Source organism: Mya arenaria, chromosome 8 (genome assembly GCF_026914265.1).
Source record: "Mya arenaria isolate MELC-2E11 chromosome 8, ASM2691426v1".
Lineage (NCBI taxonomy): Eukaryota > Metazoa > Mollusca > Bivalvia > Myida > Myidae > Mya > Mya arenaria.
Genome location: NC_069129.1, coordinates 25,920,077 through 25,937,937, shown reverse-complemented (window position 1 = coordinate 25,937,937; position 17,861 = coordinate 25,920,077). Strand labels below are relative to the sequence as shown.

The following is a 17,861-nucleotide window of genomic DNA, read 5'->3' as shown; positions in this document are numbered from 1 at the left end:
AAAAGATCAGATCGCAGATTTTCATATTTCTGTTCGAAAAATAATGTTTAATGTCTGAAACCGTTACTAACGGTTTACGGAAAATGCATAAAACATCATTTTTTAACTTAAATATGAAAGTCTGCGATCTGAATTTTTGTCAGCAGTCTTATATCACTGGTTTCCATTTTCGAATAAATTGGCTCGTTCTAAGACAAAAAATAAAGTTGTAAAACGTTCAGTCTGTGAGAGTGCAGCATTAAAATGGTAATCAAAAATAAGTATCACTTATTGGCTGTGAAAAAAATAATGCTGAAATTTAATTAAAGGTCCAAAATAAAATTGATAAATAAATTATAGGCGCAATGACTTAGAACATACACTCTTTTATTTGGAAAGCTTGAGCATGGGTTCGTTTGTACAAAAATATCAAAATCCAATCAGTTTGTCAGGTTTAGGTGTCATATGAAAAGAACATCTGGATTTAAAACATCCATAAACCGGCCTGATCACAGTGTTTGCTTTGCTTTAAAGCAAATGCAGATAATCCGTTCAACTATTAACGCACTGACACTGGACACTGAAAATGCACCCTCACGCCCGGCGGAGAATAATTTCCAGGGTGCTCCATTATGGAACGGACCTTTGTGATAGAACCCATGACCAGCCTACCGACCGTGTTGTATACCGCGTTGCTCGTCTGAAGTGATGCAAAACACAAAAGTGATTAACCAGTGGCATATGGGGACGTTGTATATATATATTCGGATATCAATCATTTACACGAGCAATCGTTTTATATGCACGCCAACTTGTGTCATTCCAGAAATTCCCAGCCCAATTTTTATTCCGGATTGCACTGCCAATTCACGCAGATAACCTTTTAACAGTGCGGATAGTCCTCTTAACATTTTACACACACTGAACACTTCATTGCACTCGGACACAAATCGGAGGGTCAACAAATCCCCATTGTATTCAAATTACATTGACAATTCACGATGAGTTTCACTCAAGAACACTATTGATAGTCTACTGAACTTCTAACGCACACCATTGACACTGAAAACTCCCGCCTGGCGGATGTTAACTGACCCCCATTTGGTTATTCCGGATTGCATTACTAATTCATGCAGAATGGCATTCTGGGGCAATGAGTATTGTCCCAGAACATTTTACTTACAGCTCTCACAATAAGCACCGATTTGCACCGCTGCATGCCGCCACCGGCCACTCGACCCCCGATTTTTGTATTCCGGATTGTATAACCAATTCACGCAGATTGCTTTCTGCAGGAATGCCGATTGTCCCCTAAAAAATTATTCTGGATTACTAGTACATTCCCGATTCACGCAGAATGCATTCTTCTGGATTACATTGACAATCCACACAGAAGGCATTCTTGAGCAATGCGGATTGTCCTCTGAACATTTTACGCACATCTCTTGCAATGAGCACTGATTTGTACCACTACCATCCAAGTCCACAATGATAGTGGTCATTGTGTATCCTAATTACTTTAGCGGGTTTCCAAATCTTTCCAACTTGTAATCGTACTAAGTCATTAACCTGCAACCTTGAAAGTGGTTTTGCGTTTTTGTCATATACTATTTTTTCCGAGTAATGAAGGAATCAATTGTATCATTCTCCTGCGTCTGATTAAAGAATTTGTAATGTGCAAAATTTGGATTGAGTTTTGGCTGTACATATGCTCTGAATCTTTCATAAAATGTACTGAGCTTTTTTGCATCAGCTTCCGAAATGTCCTTCCACGTACTATCTCTTCCTCTGTCGCCTATCCACAAAAGGAAATATGACACTTGCTCTTTTTCTGTTTTTGCCTTCAATGCTCCGGAGAACATCAGCTTCGCGTGACGCTCAAACTTTTCGAATGCTTCTGGCAGATTTGTCGAGTCCAATTCCATGCGTGGTGCTTGAAATTCACTAAATTCCATGTTTACTAATGTAAAACTGTTCAAATCAAAATTTAGTTAATCCAAAAATAACTTTTGACACCATGTTTTGTTTTCCTTGTGTTGCGTGTGTTCAATGTTCACTAATGTGATATAATAAATAAGAAACACAAGTGTGCTCTAACTATTTATTATAAACTACGCTAAGCAATGTACACCAACAGACTGACCAGGAATACTTGGCATGCAGAGAGATAAAGATATAAAATATAGTCTGTTTCTAGAATCTGCAACAAGCACTGATTTGCATCCAAGCCTGCCGCACCCGTCCAACCTACCTCCACTTTTATTCCGGATTACATTGTACATTCGAGCAGAATGGGGTTCTGAGGTAATGCGGATTTTTTCTGAACAATCTACGCTTAACTTTCGCAATGAGCACTGATTTTCACCACCATCTGCCGCCCCGGTCCCCTCAATCTTTGAAAAAAATCTTCCAGTTTACATTGCCAATTCATGCAGAACGGCATTCTGCGGCAATGTGGGTTGTCCCCTTGTCATTGTTCGATAAGTTCTTGCAATGAGCACTGATTTGCACCCCAGTCTGGCGTCCCCAGTTACCCGATTCCTCCTTTTCTTTTATACGAATTACATTGCCAATTCACGCAGAATGGCTTTCTGGGGCAATGCGGATAGTCTCTGAACTTATAGCTCTCGCAATAAACTCTTATATTGGTACACTACTGTTTCTGAATTTGTTCGCAAATTCTATTTGTTTCTTAAATTTCATGATAAATTAAGCCAAAGGTCTTTGCAAATACTTTTTTCTAACAAGTTATTCTAAAAAAATGGTAACATTTTTTACCAACTACACACTATACGTGTACCTTGCTGTAGTTCCGCATACTAACATTTGCCTTATAGTGACCATGTAAGTGCACTAACCGTCGAAAAGAAAAAAAATGCAAAATGAATAATAGCAAGAATAGGTACAAGGATGGTGCACTTTGACAAAAAGACAGTTTCAAGTCACGCAATTTTCTATTAACAAGCCATCGTCCAGCTTATACATTCAATAACTTTTTTGTTAATGCCTCTAGAAACATAGGTTAAAAACTGATAGAAGCTTACACGTGTGACCTCCGGGTATGCGTATTTATATTGCGAGAAAAGATATAAAACTTGCTTACCAGGTGAACATATCCTCCCAAAACACCACTAATGTCTTCGAACACCGCCATTTTATTCCGCATCACACATTTCCCACACTTAAATTTCGGAAAACACAAAACACGTTGGACCCCTTGAAAAACGTGTCACCAAGATTATATGTTTCATTCCCCCAAAAAGATCGTTCCTCGAAATAAAATAAAACATGAACTTTTTAAACGTTTCAGTTTTTGACCTTCCCCACCCACTTCTGCATTGTGACCGGCCCTTAAAACAGAGACCACTTTTTTCCTCAATTTTCTGGAGATGTACATGGTATTTGGTAATACATACATAAGAATAAATATTGACAAACGCAATACAATTTTGATAGTACAGTCAAACCCCAATTGCTCGAACTTCCATGGACCAGCGAAAATACCTCGGGCCTCGAAAAATTCGAGTCAACCGGGATTGTTTAACTTCTTCGAGCCAACGAGGACTTCCAGCCAAGCGATTTCGAACCAGCGGGGTTCGACTGTTCATAGTAATGAAACGAGATTATAGAAAGTCATAGTAACAGTAATTATAACAAGTTTGTTTTATACACATTACGTTGGTCACATTTATAATTAAGAATGCATTCTAGTCGACTGATCTTACAAACGATTAAGAAAAATGAAAATGCATCGGCTAAAATCAATAGACAGTTGTTTCCTTAATTTAAACAATATTTCTTCGAAAGTGGAATATAAATAACTGTTTTAGGATTAGCTTATGTTGCCGAGCAGCATTGTCATTGATTAACTGCACACATCTTAAGGCGTCTTAGTTAAATAAATCATTGCATAATTAAGCACAGTTGTTAAGGAAGTCCGGGTATTATTGTACATCGAGTACCTTTATCAAATGTTCGTCGGTTTTGCCAAGTGTGTACAAAATGAATGACTGCCTCGATATCGTATTAAGTAATTTAGTCATACATGGGTCCACTCAAACTTTTAATCGATTCCAGGAAAAATTCGCGAATAGTCTTGAATGTCTTATAATAAAGAAAGAGATCCCCGTTTGACATATCGGCTTATTTTTAAATTTAGCCGTTTCAGGTTTTACCGATATGTCCAACTCATTCTGAATGACTTCCCTTGAGTAGTCTTTAATCAATGGCGGATGTTTCAAAACAAGTTCGGACAAAAACGAAACATAACATAAAATAGGGATTTCTACCTCTGACAGTTTCCATTTGGAGTAATAAATGGGGTCAACATTAAGACAAGATGTTGACTTCAATGCTCTGTTCAAGAAGCTGGGTAAGTTTTGTTTCGTTTGAATATCAATAACTTGAAATATAATTTTTAATGTAGTTCTCCCTGTTCTATCTTTAGGCGGAGAACTTTTTCTTCCACCTCAGATATGAGATCCAAATTTTGGTGTAAAACTTTATCTGGATTCTTATAGTCTCAAATATCTTGACCAAGACAAATTTTATTTTTAAATCATAATGTGTTTGCAGGTCACCATCTGGATGAGATTCGTGTTCGAGCCTTGGAGAATATTCTTTCCAAGTTAGAGCACAAGCTTATATGTGACTCTGATCTTGTCCAAGAGCGCCACTTGTTTATTCGCCTCCTTGAATGGTTCAACTACCCGAAATCTTCCCAGCATTCAGATGTCCTCAATCTACTCTGCAGGCTTTCAGAGGTACAGTATATGTGAGAAGTTGAAGTCAAAATTCCAGAAAAACAATTGAAACAGATTTATTCTTCTGTATAAAGCTTTAAAGGTTTTAAACTAAATATTAAAACACACACTTAAAAAGAAGAAGATTTTTTTATACCAACTGACTATAAAAATGGTCAGCTCTTATTTTCATAGGTAGGGTCGGGTGACCTGAACCAAATGATATTTTAGGCCTTATTGTATCAGGCTTAACATTATAAATTGTCCTAAAATGTTAGGAAGTGTGCTTTATTAAAGTAAAATTACAAATGTAGGTTAGAACAACCAAATATGTAAAGTTTGTATGTATTGATGAACTTATTGTAAGTTTTCTTTTTCGAAACAAAACTATTTTTCTTCATTCTTAAGCAAACTTCAATAAATTAAAAAAGGATTTTCATCCTTTTCATCATTGTTACAAGAGGTCGCTTCTAAAAAAGGACAGATTGCAGCACCCTTCCATAACTCTTAATTGCTAATCCCTAGAGATTTTCAAACTTATTGGTAATTTATTTTCTATTTATATAGCACACATCTGGTGCAGAAACCTTACAAGACATTGGTGCTATTGAGTTTCTGACCAGTCTGCGAAAAGATGTGACATCGGCCCTGCAACCAGTTGTCGATCAGGTGCTTGAGAACTGCATGCGCCTGCCTGACGTTGATATTGGATTGGACCATGCTCCAGAGTGTATCTATCAGAGACACAACCATACAGGTATGTGATGGCAAAAGTCTATTATTGTTGAAAGAAGCCCAAGCCTGCTAGCCCTACATTGGTAAAGTTTACAGTTGTCAAAAGAAGCCCAAACACTAAAGTGGTAAAGTTTATAGTTGTTGATAGAAGCCCAAGCCCGGTAGCCCTGTCTGCAGTGGTAAAGTATACAGTTGTTAATTGAAGCCCAAGCCCGCTAGTCCTGCAGCACTAAAGTTTACAGTTTTCAAAAGAAGTCCAAGCCAGCTTGCGGTGCAGTGGTTTGGTATCACCAGTCGTGTTACAATTTCTATAGTACATTTGTTATAGAATTCTTGTTGATATGAAAGCCTGATATCAATGAGTAAACATTTCAGTGTTATCCAGTGCATCAAAGGCAAATATCCCTATTGTAACAAGGAATTGGGTTATTCATTTCTCATGGAATAAGGTGTGAAAGTGCCATAAAAGGACTTGACAGCATACTGTCTCAAAATATGCAAATACAATATTTTCTCAAAACAAGCCTAGAATTGTCAATGGATAGTATGATGCCAATTATACATTATTTTACATGATTAAAATAATATTTTGTAGCTGTCTTCTGTGAGTTTACCTGCTTAAATATAGTGCATAATGGTTTTCAAGTGTAAAGTTTGTATATTTGATGAGACCAAATCCGCAAATAGGAATGAAATATAAAGTCTTGTATTTATTTTTCAGGAATGACTGCGGGTGCAGAAACCACAGTGGATACCATAGCAACCCGTCATACCCAGGATTATTCCCTCGCCCCTAGCACCAATGCCCCTTCTGAGCATGGAGCCAGACTACCAGATTACAGGGAACCACCTTTGGGGTTTTTTGAGGGGTGTCAGGGAGATCTGGGGCAACAGCCTATGACTCCAGGGCCCGGGGGTCACCCCACAGCAGCTGATCTGGGGCTTGGTATGTAAGAGCCTGCTGTTAGCAAATATAACCATAAACACACTTTGTTTGATTAAAATGCATGTTTTTTCCTTCAAAACAATGAAAAAGTTTAATATAAATAAGTTTATATAAAATATATCGAGCACTGTCTCAAAAGCTTTTTATGGTAAAAAAGAGGGGTGCCAATCATCTTGGGATGTGTGTCTCTGTGTGGGGGATTGGTTTTTTTTTGTTGTGATTGTGAAACAGTTGAATGATAATGAAAATAATTTGGGGGAAAATTGCACGATTTTTATGAAATATCTGCTACGGGAAGGCTGCTTTATATCATGCATGCTTATAAGGTTAAATAGAAACTGTAATTGGCTAGATGTTTTTAATGACAAACATTCGTTGCGTTTTTAGAGGGCAGTAGCTGTTTTAGAATGACCATATTTCCATGGTTATCACTCACACCCACAGACAGACATGTTCTCTCCTCCACCAACAGGTTTGTTCTACAGTAATATAAATAGTGTTCATATGTATGTGGCCTTGATGGGAAAATCAGACCCAATGGCATGAGTGGAATTCAGTAATTCAGTGTTTCATTTTTAGCTCATGTGTTTTGGGCAGAAAATAGTCAAGTCTGCTCTTTGGCAAACAGTGGCTACCTACGCATACTCCAGTAAAAATGAGTATGCATGGGCGTATAATTTAATATTGTTTCCCACAAAATGGCAAGTGCTTGAATCTCGAAATCAGAAATAACAAATGAAGGCTAAGGATGTTTGTCGTAATTTCACTCTTATGTTGGCGTTTAGAATCTAGGAAATGCTTGAAAATTGTTCATTTGTTAGTGTATTCTTTAAAATCTAACTAAGGGATTGGAAACTCAAGCAATTTCCAACTTATTTAAATCGAACATAAGACCTTTTCCTGTCGATGCCTTGCTCAATATATGGTTCAAAAGGCTTCAGGTTTGCCTCTTTTGATAGACATCATGTTTGGTGCAGTATCATATAAAACATGGTATTTTTACAAAGACTGGATGATTTTCATATTGTGTCTTTTTATCATTTATTCATCTGATCATAGTGTTGTGAAAATTCTTGTTTCAGTTCTCTCCAGAGTCGGGAGGCCTCGATGCTTGTCAGCACGTGCGAGTTTCTAAGTGACGTTGTCTTCCAAGATTTTCCTGCTGAAATTTTCCTGCAGAGGCCTAATATTGTCAAGGTAACTGCTTAAAGTTCATAAATCAAACAAATCTTTTGTGAAATTAGAAGCAATTAGACCATATCAACATTTTACGACTGAAAATTACTAAATATTTGACAATTTCCTTATAGACTCAAAAAGCCTTAAATGTGTGATGCAAGGTGCTCTTATTGTGGGGTTTATTCTCTCAGATTTTTTCTATTGAATGCTTCATATCATTGAAAACTACTAGGGTAGGTGGCCATCTTTTATGAGTTTACTATGTGATGTTTGTTTGTATAAATGGATTAGAACTCAATTTTACTGCAAACGTTACAATTTTGAACCTGGTTTATTTTTAGAACCTGCTTGCACTCCTGAGTGGACCAATCAAAGAAGGGGGTGTGGCCAGGCTTCAGGCTGTAAGGACATTGGCTGACTATGTCACATGTCTGCGTAGTAGAATACGATGTCACCAGGATCCCAACTTTTACACAGCAAAACAAGGTTAGCTGGTACTTTGTGATTTATCATTGCTAGAAAGGATAAAATTGGTTGAAAAAAGGTCTTTGTATTATTGAACAACATTCAAGTTTTGAGTTTCAATCATATGTAGCAGGGAACAAACAACATGTGTATAAACAAATAAAATACATGTAGTCAAATACTTTATGCCCTTATAACTCATGGTTAATGCTAAAAGATTGACCAAATCAATATAAAGGTGGATACAGAAGGTTGTCCTTGTTTGGATTACAATACTAAAGTAATGATAATTCAGTAATGCATTGTTTATTGTTTTTTATGCCTTTTGTGACAGGCCCACTCTATTTCATTTGTTTCAATTCTGATTGCCAATCAAAGTAAGGAAATAAGGACCTGTGATTGGCCGAGCGTTGAATACTTCAAAGGAAATATAAAACAGTCCTTTTCATTGGTTATTTCAGACTTCAGCACCACACCAACTCCATTCTCTACACCCTCCAGTTCTTCATCAGCCAATCAGAATGGAGGAGGAGATGGAAGACCATCGGTGATTGGTTGGACTGATTCCCGCCCCCGGGGGGATGGCCGGGATGGAGATACATCTGGTTCTTCCACTGGGTATGTTGACACATATATACGCTGTAAACACAAATATATACACTGTATAAACACATTTTTTTAAATTGTAAACACTGTATATACACATATATATGCTGTATATACACATGTATACTCTGTATATACACACTTGTAAGCAGTCTATACACCTGTATACACTGTTTATGCTGTATACATATTCCTTACTTTAACATGGACTCATCTCTTATGACACATGTATATTTCGCAGTTTTTGCGTATTTTTTTTCAATTCAAAATTTACTGGGTTTGTACATAAATTCAAGTTGATTTAAAAACAGCATATCTGTATCTGTACTAATCATGTTGCTTTCACATACACATGATAAACTGGGAAACCATTATGCATTATTTTAAACAAGTAAACTGAGCTGAGGCAGCGACAAAATAATATTTTAATCATGTGAAATGATGTGTTTTAGGCCTCATACTAGTTTGTAATGACAATTCTAGGCTTGTCTTGTGGACATAATGTATTTCAGATTTTGGGACCATCTGGTGTCTAGCCCCTTTAATAATCTTTTTTTCATGATTCTTGGCTCACTGATACTCAGTGGGATCCCACTGACCTTTGAAGAGATCGCTCCTTTACATTGCCCATATAACTTGTCATGACCTCAGCAAATAACTTTATATTTATATTACAGGACATCTCGGGCTTCCAGTGTGGGCTTAAGTCCGGAAGGCAGGAGAGGAGAACCCATTGACCTTGAGGATGTCCCTGCCCTTCAATACTTGCAGTTAACCCTTCCACAGTTTTGTACCCAGGTTCTGGAGAGAGCACTGCCACTTCTACGCTCTACTGATCAGGTTAGAAAAATAAGATATACATTTCGGTTCTTTGTTAATGAACTGAATAGTATTGCCATGATCTTTTCAGCTTGTCTGTTTTTCATAGAATCCGGGTATTGTCGTAGCCTTGGTGGCTCAGTCATTGTTGGCATCATGCCAAAGCTTTAACCTTGGCATATGTGTCCCTATGTTCATGGCTCTAGCTTTACTTATTGTTGAGTTATGCCCCTTCTTTTACTAGAAAAACAAACATGAGCATTTGTGTTCGTTGTTTATGGCTGTTTTTGTTTGAAAATAAGGGTATTACTTCAATTCTACCATCTGAAATGTCTTATATATAAACTATAACATGAAATACAGGACAAGCAAGGAAAGTATGGATTTTAAGTGTATAATAATACTAATCATTCTTGGCCCATTGCAGTAAGATAATTTAGTCTTAAACCTGAAGCTGCTTTAAAGTGCTGGGGGATACCCTTAGAGTTATGGGCGGAATCTGTGCAATAAATGCCATTGTTTTGAAACACAGTTTACCCTAAAAATGGAGATATGTCTGAAAGTTTATGAACATAAGTTTTAAAATCTTTATCAAAACAGGGCCAGTTTTTTTGTGTTTTAAGTCAGAACATTTTTTTTTTCAAGGTCATCACCATGGAAGTCCTTCACCTTCTCCACTTGACCTTGGATATAGTGATTGCCATGGTAACACCAGGCCTATGGCAGGATCAGTCTATGGCAGCTAGGGAATGTGTAAGTGCATATGTAGATAAGTTATGTATTTAATAGGCTTTTGGTATGTAGGTTGTTACCATGGAAATATTTAATTTTGTAGACTTGACCTTGGTAATTGTGGTTTCAATGGTTACCTAAGGCCTTCGGCATGATCTGTCCATGGCAGCTCAATTGTAAGTGTAGTCCTGTAGATGAATCATGTACAAATGTGGATTGGATTACAAAGGTCATTACCATGGTAACATTGTGGTATTTTTGATATTGTGGTTACCATGATAACACTTATGCCAGGGCCAGCCTAGGGCTTTTTGGGAAAGTATAAGTGTGTCTTAAGACAGATATTTTCAGTGTAAGAGAGGCTTATGGTATGTTGGTTATTACCATGAATGTAACCTTTGACCTATGACCTTCGATATAATGGTTGTCATTGTAACTCTTGGCCTTTATTCAAAATCTGTGTATAGAACCTAAGAAAGGTATATGTTTTATTCCAAAATTATTTTCAAGTAGTCAACAAACCCATTGTGTACACTTAATCATTAGGAATGTCATTAAGATAATAGAAAGTTGAAAATGTTTTTGCACAACTTAGAAATAGTAACACAATTCAGATTAATAATTAACCTCAGAAAAACGACAAAGTGGCAAAACAACCTGTCATAACCCTGATGAATTTTATTTGTTATGTATGTATTTCCAGAGTGAAAAGCTTATTGAAAGCCTAGATGTCATGGCCGATCTATTGAAATTTCATCACCATAGCAACTTGAAGTCTGACCCTGATGACACTAATAATGACCGTGGTGACCTTGTACAGCAGAGGCAGTGCTTGGTTGGTCTACATGTGCTTCTGGCTAGGATCCTTGACCCTCTGGTTCCACTTGACAAGGTTTGTGATTATTGGGAAAAAAGGAAATAAAACTGAAAATATAAAAATTGGTTTGCATTTCATAGAGCAATGTATATATCATGTGATTTAGGGCCCTTGACCCCCGTGTTCAGGTTAAGAAGGTTAGTGATTATTGCATTGCACCTGAGTAATTAGACAAAAATAAAATAGAACTGTAAATAAAAAGGAAATATAAAAATTGCATTGCATTTGGTTGAGCAATGTCTATAGACTTAAAATCATTTTTGAGCCTGTCGTTTTTAGTTCTGTAAGCTCACAAAATGTACAGTTAAAAGATGAAAAAAAGTCATTTTTATGCTTTAAATTTTGTAAATGTAAATTTCATGTTATTTTTTTCAAACAAATTTTGGCAAGTTTTATTTTTATTCACAATGCCAGTATTCTCTTTTTCTATTATTTAGTGATCAGAACACATCAGTTGTTTAATGTTTCTTCAGGTTTAAATATGTTAACCTGATCGAATGTGATCTATTTCAAAATTTAGACCCTTCAAATATCAAGCAGATCTACATTACTTGTGTTTTCCTTTTCAGTGTCGAGGGGTTATATCAGAGAATCTCCTTTCCATCATGAACACACTTGTATATGATGAAGCCCTTAGCAACACACTTCCTGACCTTCAGCTTCAGTTGCTAGGTTACCTACAGTACCTTGACGACGGAAGGTACTCTGTGTATGTTGCTACGGCAACCATTTGCCAATCGTTGCAGAGGACTTGCAAGTTTATGAATCTGGCCCAGGAAGAGGTTTGTACATTATTAAATCATTGCATCTTAAGGTGGAGCATCCTAATAATTGCCACCCTTGTGTGGTGACACCATTGTGTTTAAGTTAAAGCAACCACTGTAGGTGAAACCCCATTGCTTTTAAGGTTTTCAGGTAAAGCAACTACTGTTGCATTACAAAGTATACTATAGTACCCACAAAAGGTGAACTTAAAATATGTGGAAGTCCTTTATTATATTAATCCTATTCATATGCAAAGAGAAACATCAGTTTAATTAAGGTCAAATGAATTGTATAGCTCTGTATACGGCTACATAGAAAGTCTAACCAGGGGTCTTGGTTTGATTGCTGAGAAAATGTTGGCAAAACTATAGTTAAACTGAGCATATTTATGAAGGTCATTACCACTTGACACATTTATCACTTACCAAATCCTAATTGCGAGGAGTTAAGAACACTGACATATGTTGATAATATTTGTCATGCCTCGACCTTTCCAGAGTGAAGTAAGCTCAATTCTCTCTTTTTTTCCAGGCATCTCGACTATCAAAGGAGACACTTTCCCAATGTGAGGGAGCCTTTGACAGCCTACCGTACCACCGTCACATGAACTACATCACAGAGACTGTTAGACTGTGCTCAGATATGTGAGTACATGTTTCCTTCACAGGTTTTGTGTTAGTGACTTCTTTTTTGTTTTGAATATGACGAAAAGAAAAATTATTCTCTCTTGTGCATCATTTTTAGCCGGATTTTTCATGGAAAAATTAAAGGTTATAAAATGGCGAAAACCAGGCGGGCGATCGGTCGGGCGTTAACAATTCTGCGTTAAAGTTTTCATTTTATGTAATAAAGTCAAGATTTTTTATCCAATGGTTTATCCAAACTTGGTCAGACTATTTGTCGGCATGTAATCTTGAATGTATATGAATATGGGTCATCTCGGGTCAAAGACTAGATCACAAGGGTAAATCTTCAGAAGAAATATTTCACAGTAATAAATTCAACAATTTTTATCAAATCTGGATGAAACATGGTCAGAATGCTGGTATGCATTATATCTTGCATATTTCTTTATATGGGTCAACCCGGGTCAAAATCTAGGTCAATAGGTCAAATCTTAGGAAAATCTTTCCACGTCATAAATTCAACAATTTTTGTCAAATCTTTATGAAACTTGGTCAGAATATTTGTCTCCATAATATCTTGAAAATTCTTTTATATGGGTTATCCCCGGTCAAAATCTAAGACACAAGGTCAAATCTTAGGAGAAAGAATTCCACGGTCATAAAAATTCATTAATTTCTGTCAAATCTTTATTAAATTTGTTCAGAATATTTGTCTACATGTTGTCTTAAACATTTGTGAAAATGGGTCACCTCAGATCAAAAACTAGGTATCTAGGTCAAATCTTCGGAAATATTTTCCTGATGTCATAGAAAAATTCTATGCTTACCGAACATATCAATTTCAATCAACAACTAAATTGAATTGCTATTTTATAAACACACATCCCAAACATGAATTTCATATCTACCCATATTTTCAAAAATTTAAATTTTGATTAACTTCAAAAAAAATTGTGTACAAGAAGTCTTAGATGATAAAGTGTGTCATCTAGGGTCAAAAACTAGATCTCTGGGACAGATCTTATTGGAAAAGCTGATGTATTTATAAAATGTTCATTTTTCCTCACACAAAGGGGATAGATTCTGTTGATCAGGTTATTTGTATGAACGATATCTCCGATAAGTTTAAAAATGGGTCTTTTTGGTTATAAATACTAGGTCACTAGCTCTAATCCTAGGTTTCAAAATTGCATTGTTAAATAAAAGAATCGGCTTTAATGCGGCGTTGCGGCATTGGGGTCTTGTTTCATTAATATAAAGGAGCATTTAAAGGGACAAGACCTCAGATGGTCCCAAAATCGGCAAATGTAGTGTTTCCTCAAATGAGCCTTGTTCATACAAGCTAGTATGAGGCCGATAATACATCAAGTTACATGATCAAAAGAAAATTGCTATTTTTAAATTTCAATGGTATTTTTATGTGGAAGACAAACCAAGTAAATTTTAAATTGGAAAAATACACAAAAACTGCAATAGATACATTTGTCATAAGTGATGTGATACATCAGTACATGTACGTTATATTCAATGCGTTTAACACAACAAATAATTTTAATGTAAATTTTTGACAATTTTCTATTTCCTTACAATTGTTTCATCTGGTGTCTAGTCCCTTTAAAGCTGCACTCTCACAGATTTAAATGTTTTGACAGCTTTTTTAACCAGGTTTTCAACGAAAACCGGGTTATTAGAATGAGGTTGTCGTTGGACAGGCGGCGGGCGGGCGTCAAACATTGGTTTCTGTTCAATAACTTTAGTTAGCATTGATAGATATTGATGAAACTTGGTGTGTAGGTAGCTTATGTGAAGAGCTAGCTTGGGATTGCTTTTGAGGGGGGTGGGGCTAAGGTTAAGGTCCCTGTTACTAAAAATAGAAAAATGGTTTCTGCCCAATAACTAGTTAGCATTGATAGATATTGACGAAACTTGGTGTGTAAGTTGCTTATGTGAAGAGCTAGCTTGGGATTGCTTTTGAGTGGGGAGGGGCTAAGGTCAAGGTCACTATTACTTAAAATAGAAAAATGGTCAAGGTCACTGTTACATAAAATAGAAAAATGGTTTCTGCCCAATTACTTTAGATAGCATTGACAGATATTGATGAAACTTGGTGTGTAGGTAGCTTATGTGAAGAGCGAGCTTGGGATTGCTTTTGAGGGGTGGGGGGCTAAGGTCGCCTGTTACTAAAAATAGAAAAATGGTTTCTGCCCAATTACTTTAGTTAGGATTGATAGATATTGACAAAAGTTGGTGTGTAGGTAGCTTATGTGAAGAGCTAGCTTGGGATTGCTATTAAGGGGGGAGGGCTGCGGTCAAGGTCACTGTTACTTAAAATAGAAAAATGATTTCTGCCCAATAACTTTAGTTAGCATTGACCGATATTGATGAAACTTGGTGTGTAAGTTGCTTATGTAAAGAACTAGCTTGGGATTGCTTTTGAGTGGGGAGGGTCTAAGGTCAAGGTCACTATTACTTAAAAAAGAAAAATGGTCAAGGTCACTGTTACTTAAAATAGAAAAATGGTTTCTGCCCAATAACATTAGTTAGCATTGACCGATATTGATGAAACTTGGTGTGTAGGTAGCTTATTGGTGTGTAGGTAGCTTATGTACAGAGCTAGCTTGGGATTGCTTTTGAGGGGGTTGGGGCTAAGGTCAAGGTCGCCTGTTACTAAAAATAGAAAAATGGTTTCTGCCCAATAACATAAGTTAGCATTGATAGATATTGATGAAACTTAGTGTGTAGGTAGCTTATGTGAAGAGCTAGCTTGGGATTGCTTTTGAGTGGGGAGGGGCTACGGTCAATGTCACTGTTACTTGAAAAAGAAAAATGTTTTTTACCAAATTACTTTTGATAGCATTGATAGATATTGATTAAACTTGGTGTGTGGGTAGCTTATGTAAAGAGCTAGCTTGGGATTGCTTTTGAGGGGAGTGGGGCTATGGTCAAGGTCACTGTTTCTAAAAATTTAAAAATGGTGTCCGCCCAATAACTTTAGTTAGCATTGATAGATATTGATAAAACTTGGTGTGTAGGTAGCTTATGTACAGAGCTAGCTTGGGATTGCTTTTGAGGGGGGTGGAGCTAAGGTCAAGGTCACTGTTACTAAAACTGGAAAAATTGTTTCTGCCCAATAACTTTAGTTAGGATTGATAGATATTGACGAAATTTTGTGTGTAGGTACTAGTAGCTTATGTGAAGAGCAAGCTTGGAATTTCTTTTGAGGGGGGTGGGGTCAAGATCACTGTTACTAAAAATAGAAACATGGTTTCTGCCCAATAACTTAGTTAGAATTGATGGATAGTGATGAATCTTAATGTGAATATAGCTTATATGAAGCTGCAGATTGAACTTGCTCATACAACAAATTAATTGGCTATAATTTCTGATTGCCTATAACAAAAACCTGGTTTCGTCGCATTGCGGCGCTTCTATTTTATTTTTGTCTTGGAAAAAGCCAATTTTTGTGAAAACCCATGGATACAAGTTATATAAGATTGCTGGCAAAAAATAAGATCACAGATTTTTATATTTAAGTTAAAAAAGTGATGTTTTATGCATTTTTCTTAAACTGTTAGGAACGGTTTAAGCCATAAAACATTAATTTTTAAACGGAAATATGAAAATCTACAATCTGATTTATTGTCAGAAACCTTATATCATTGGCATCACCAAGACAAAAATTAAAAAAGTTGTAAAGATGGTATATCTGTGAGAGTGCAGCTTTAAAAATATGCATTGGTAATTCACTATTTTGGTCAAAACAGTCACTGAAATATACTTTTCTTTTCTTTTTTTACATTGAAATTGTTTTTTGTTTTTTTAAAGACATGAGAATGCTGATGTCAGGTATTTTTATTTTAACATAGCTCTCTGACTAATACCTATTTCAAAGGGTATAGTTTCATGTGTTTTAAATGTGACGGAATGGTTGTTACTTTTATTGGTCAAGTTATAATACTTTCTGAAGTGTTCTATCTCTTAGCACTGGTGTACTTGTATGTAATATTAATGTACAGAATGTAATGCTGATCAAATGTTGTGTTTAAGGTAGAATGGAAAATAGTTTGTGTTTGCAAAAATGTTATGTTTAAATTAGCTGTAGTTAAATAGGACCAGTTACATCAAGAACGTAAGTGTGAAAGTGGAGTGGTTGTGGGTTCGAGCCCCATCAGGGTTGGAGTGGTCTAGTGATTAAGGTGTCCCCCTCTCACCTGAGAGGTAATGGGTTCAAGCCTCGCCAGGGTTGGAGTTGTCTAGTGGTTAAGGTGTCTGCCTGTCACCTGAGAGGTTGTGGGTTCAAGACTCGCCAGGGTTGGAGTTGTCTAGTGGTTAAGGAGTCTGCCTGTCACCTGAGAGGTTGTGGGTTCAAGACTCGCCAGGGTTGGAGTTGTCTAGTGGTTAAGGTGTCCGCCTGTCACCTGAGTGGTTGTGGGTTCAAGACTCGCCAGGGTTGGGGTTGTCTAGTGGTTAAGGTGTCTGCCTGTCACCTGAGAGGTTGTGGGTTCCAGCCTCGCCAGGGTTGGGGTTGTCTAGTGGTTAAGGAGTCTGCCTGTCACCTGAGAGGTAATGGGTTCAAGCCTCGCCAGGGTTGGAGTTGTCTAGTGGTAAAGGTGTCTGCCTGTCACCTGAGAGGTTGTGGGTTCCAGCCTCGCCAGGGTTGGAGTTGTCTAGTGGTAAAGGTGTCTGCCTGTCACCTGAGTGGTTGTGGGTTCAAGCCTCACCAGGATTGGAGTTGTCTAGTGGTTCAAGTGTCTGCCTATCACCTGAGTGGTTGTGGGTTCGAGACCCATCAGGGTGGGAGTGGTCTAGTGATTAAGGTGCGCCCCTCTCACCTGAGAGGTTATGGTTTGAGCCCCACCAGGGTGTGAGTGGTCTAGTGGTTACGGTGTCCGCCTGTCACCTGAGTGGTTATGGGTTCAGATCCTACCAGAGTTGGAGTTGTCTAGTGGTTGAGTTGACTCTCTCTCACCTCAGTGGTTGTGGGTTCAACCCCACCAGGGACTCTTTTTCATGGCCTGTCAAAATGGACACAAGCACCAATTTCTACATAGGAAACAGACTCAAGAGGGATAATATAAGCTATAAGTTTTTATGAAGCTAAGAATAAATTAGTTATGTCTTAGAATACAAGGAGCGATTTCGTATCTAGAAGCGGTTTTGTATCTATGAGCCATTTTGTATGTAGGAAAGATTTTTTCCTACAGTATAGTACTGTTAGTGAAAATACTTTCTAAGAATGAAACTCAGCTTCTAGGAATCTTGATAAATTGGCTTCCAGGTAGTTCTGTCTTGGACTTAATAAGAGTTGTGCTTTTCATGTCCTGAGCTGATAACCAAAAATTGCACACAGCACATGTTATATGATGATTTTTTTTCCAAACCATACTGTT

The 17,861-nt window shown here is 37.1% G+C and overlaps 1 protein-coding gene across 1 annotated transcript in view; it reads left to right on the top strand.

Annotated features, from left to right (window-relative positions):
- The first annotated feature begins 4,212 nt into the window (after nt 1-4,212).
- Nucleotides 4,213-17,861, top strand: part of LOC128242162 (rotatin-like) — a 62,115-nt gene continuing 48,466 nt past the window's right edge. The window contains exons 1-13 of the mRNA XM_052959227.1: nt 4,213-4,351; nt 4,555-4,742; nt 5,289-5,478; nt 6,178-6,402; nt 6,790-6,874; nt 7,485-7,599; nt 7,923-8,067; nt 8,508-8,664; nt 9,330-9,492; nt 10,117-10,224; nt 10,907-11,095; nt 11,650-11,862; nt 12,377-12,489. Coding sequence (XP_052815187.1) covers nt 4,297-4,351; nt 4,555-4,742; nt 5,289-5,478; nt 6,178-6,402; nt 6,790-6,874; nt 7,485-7,599; nt 7,923-8,067; nt 8,508-8,664; nt 9,330-9,492; nt 10,117-10,224; nt 10,907-11,095; nt 11,650-11,862; nt 12,377-12,489 — 1,946 coding nt within the window. The 5' untranslated portion in view covers nt 4,213-4,296. The remainder of the gene's footprint in view (nt 4,352-4,554; nt 4,743-5,288; nt 5,479-6,177; nt 6,403-6,789; nt 6,875-7,484; nt 7,600-7,922; nt 8,068-8,507; nt 8,665-9,329; nt 9,493-10,116; nt 10,225-10,906; nt 11,096-11,649; nt 11,863-12,376; nt 12,490-17,861) is intronic.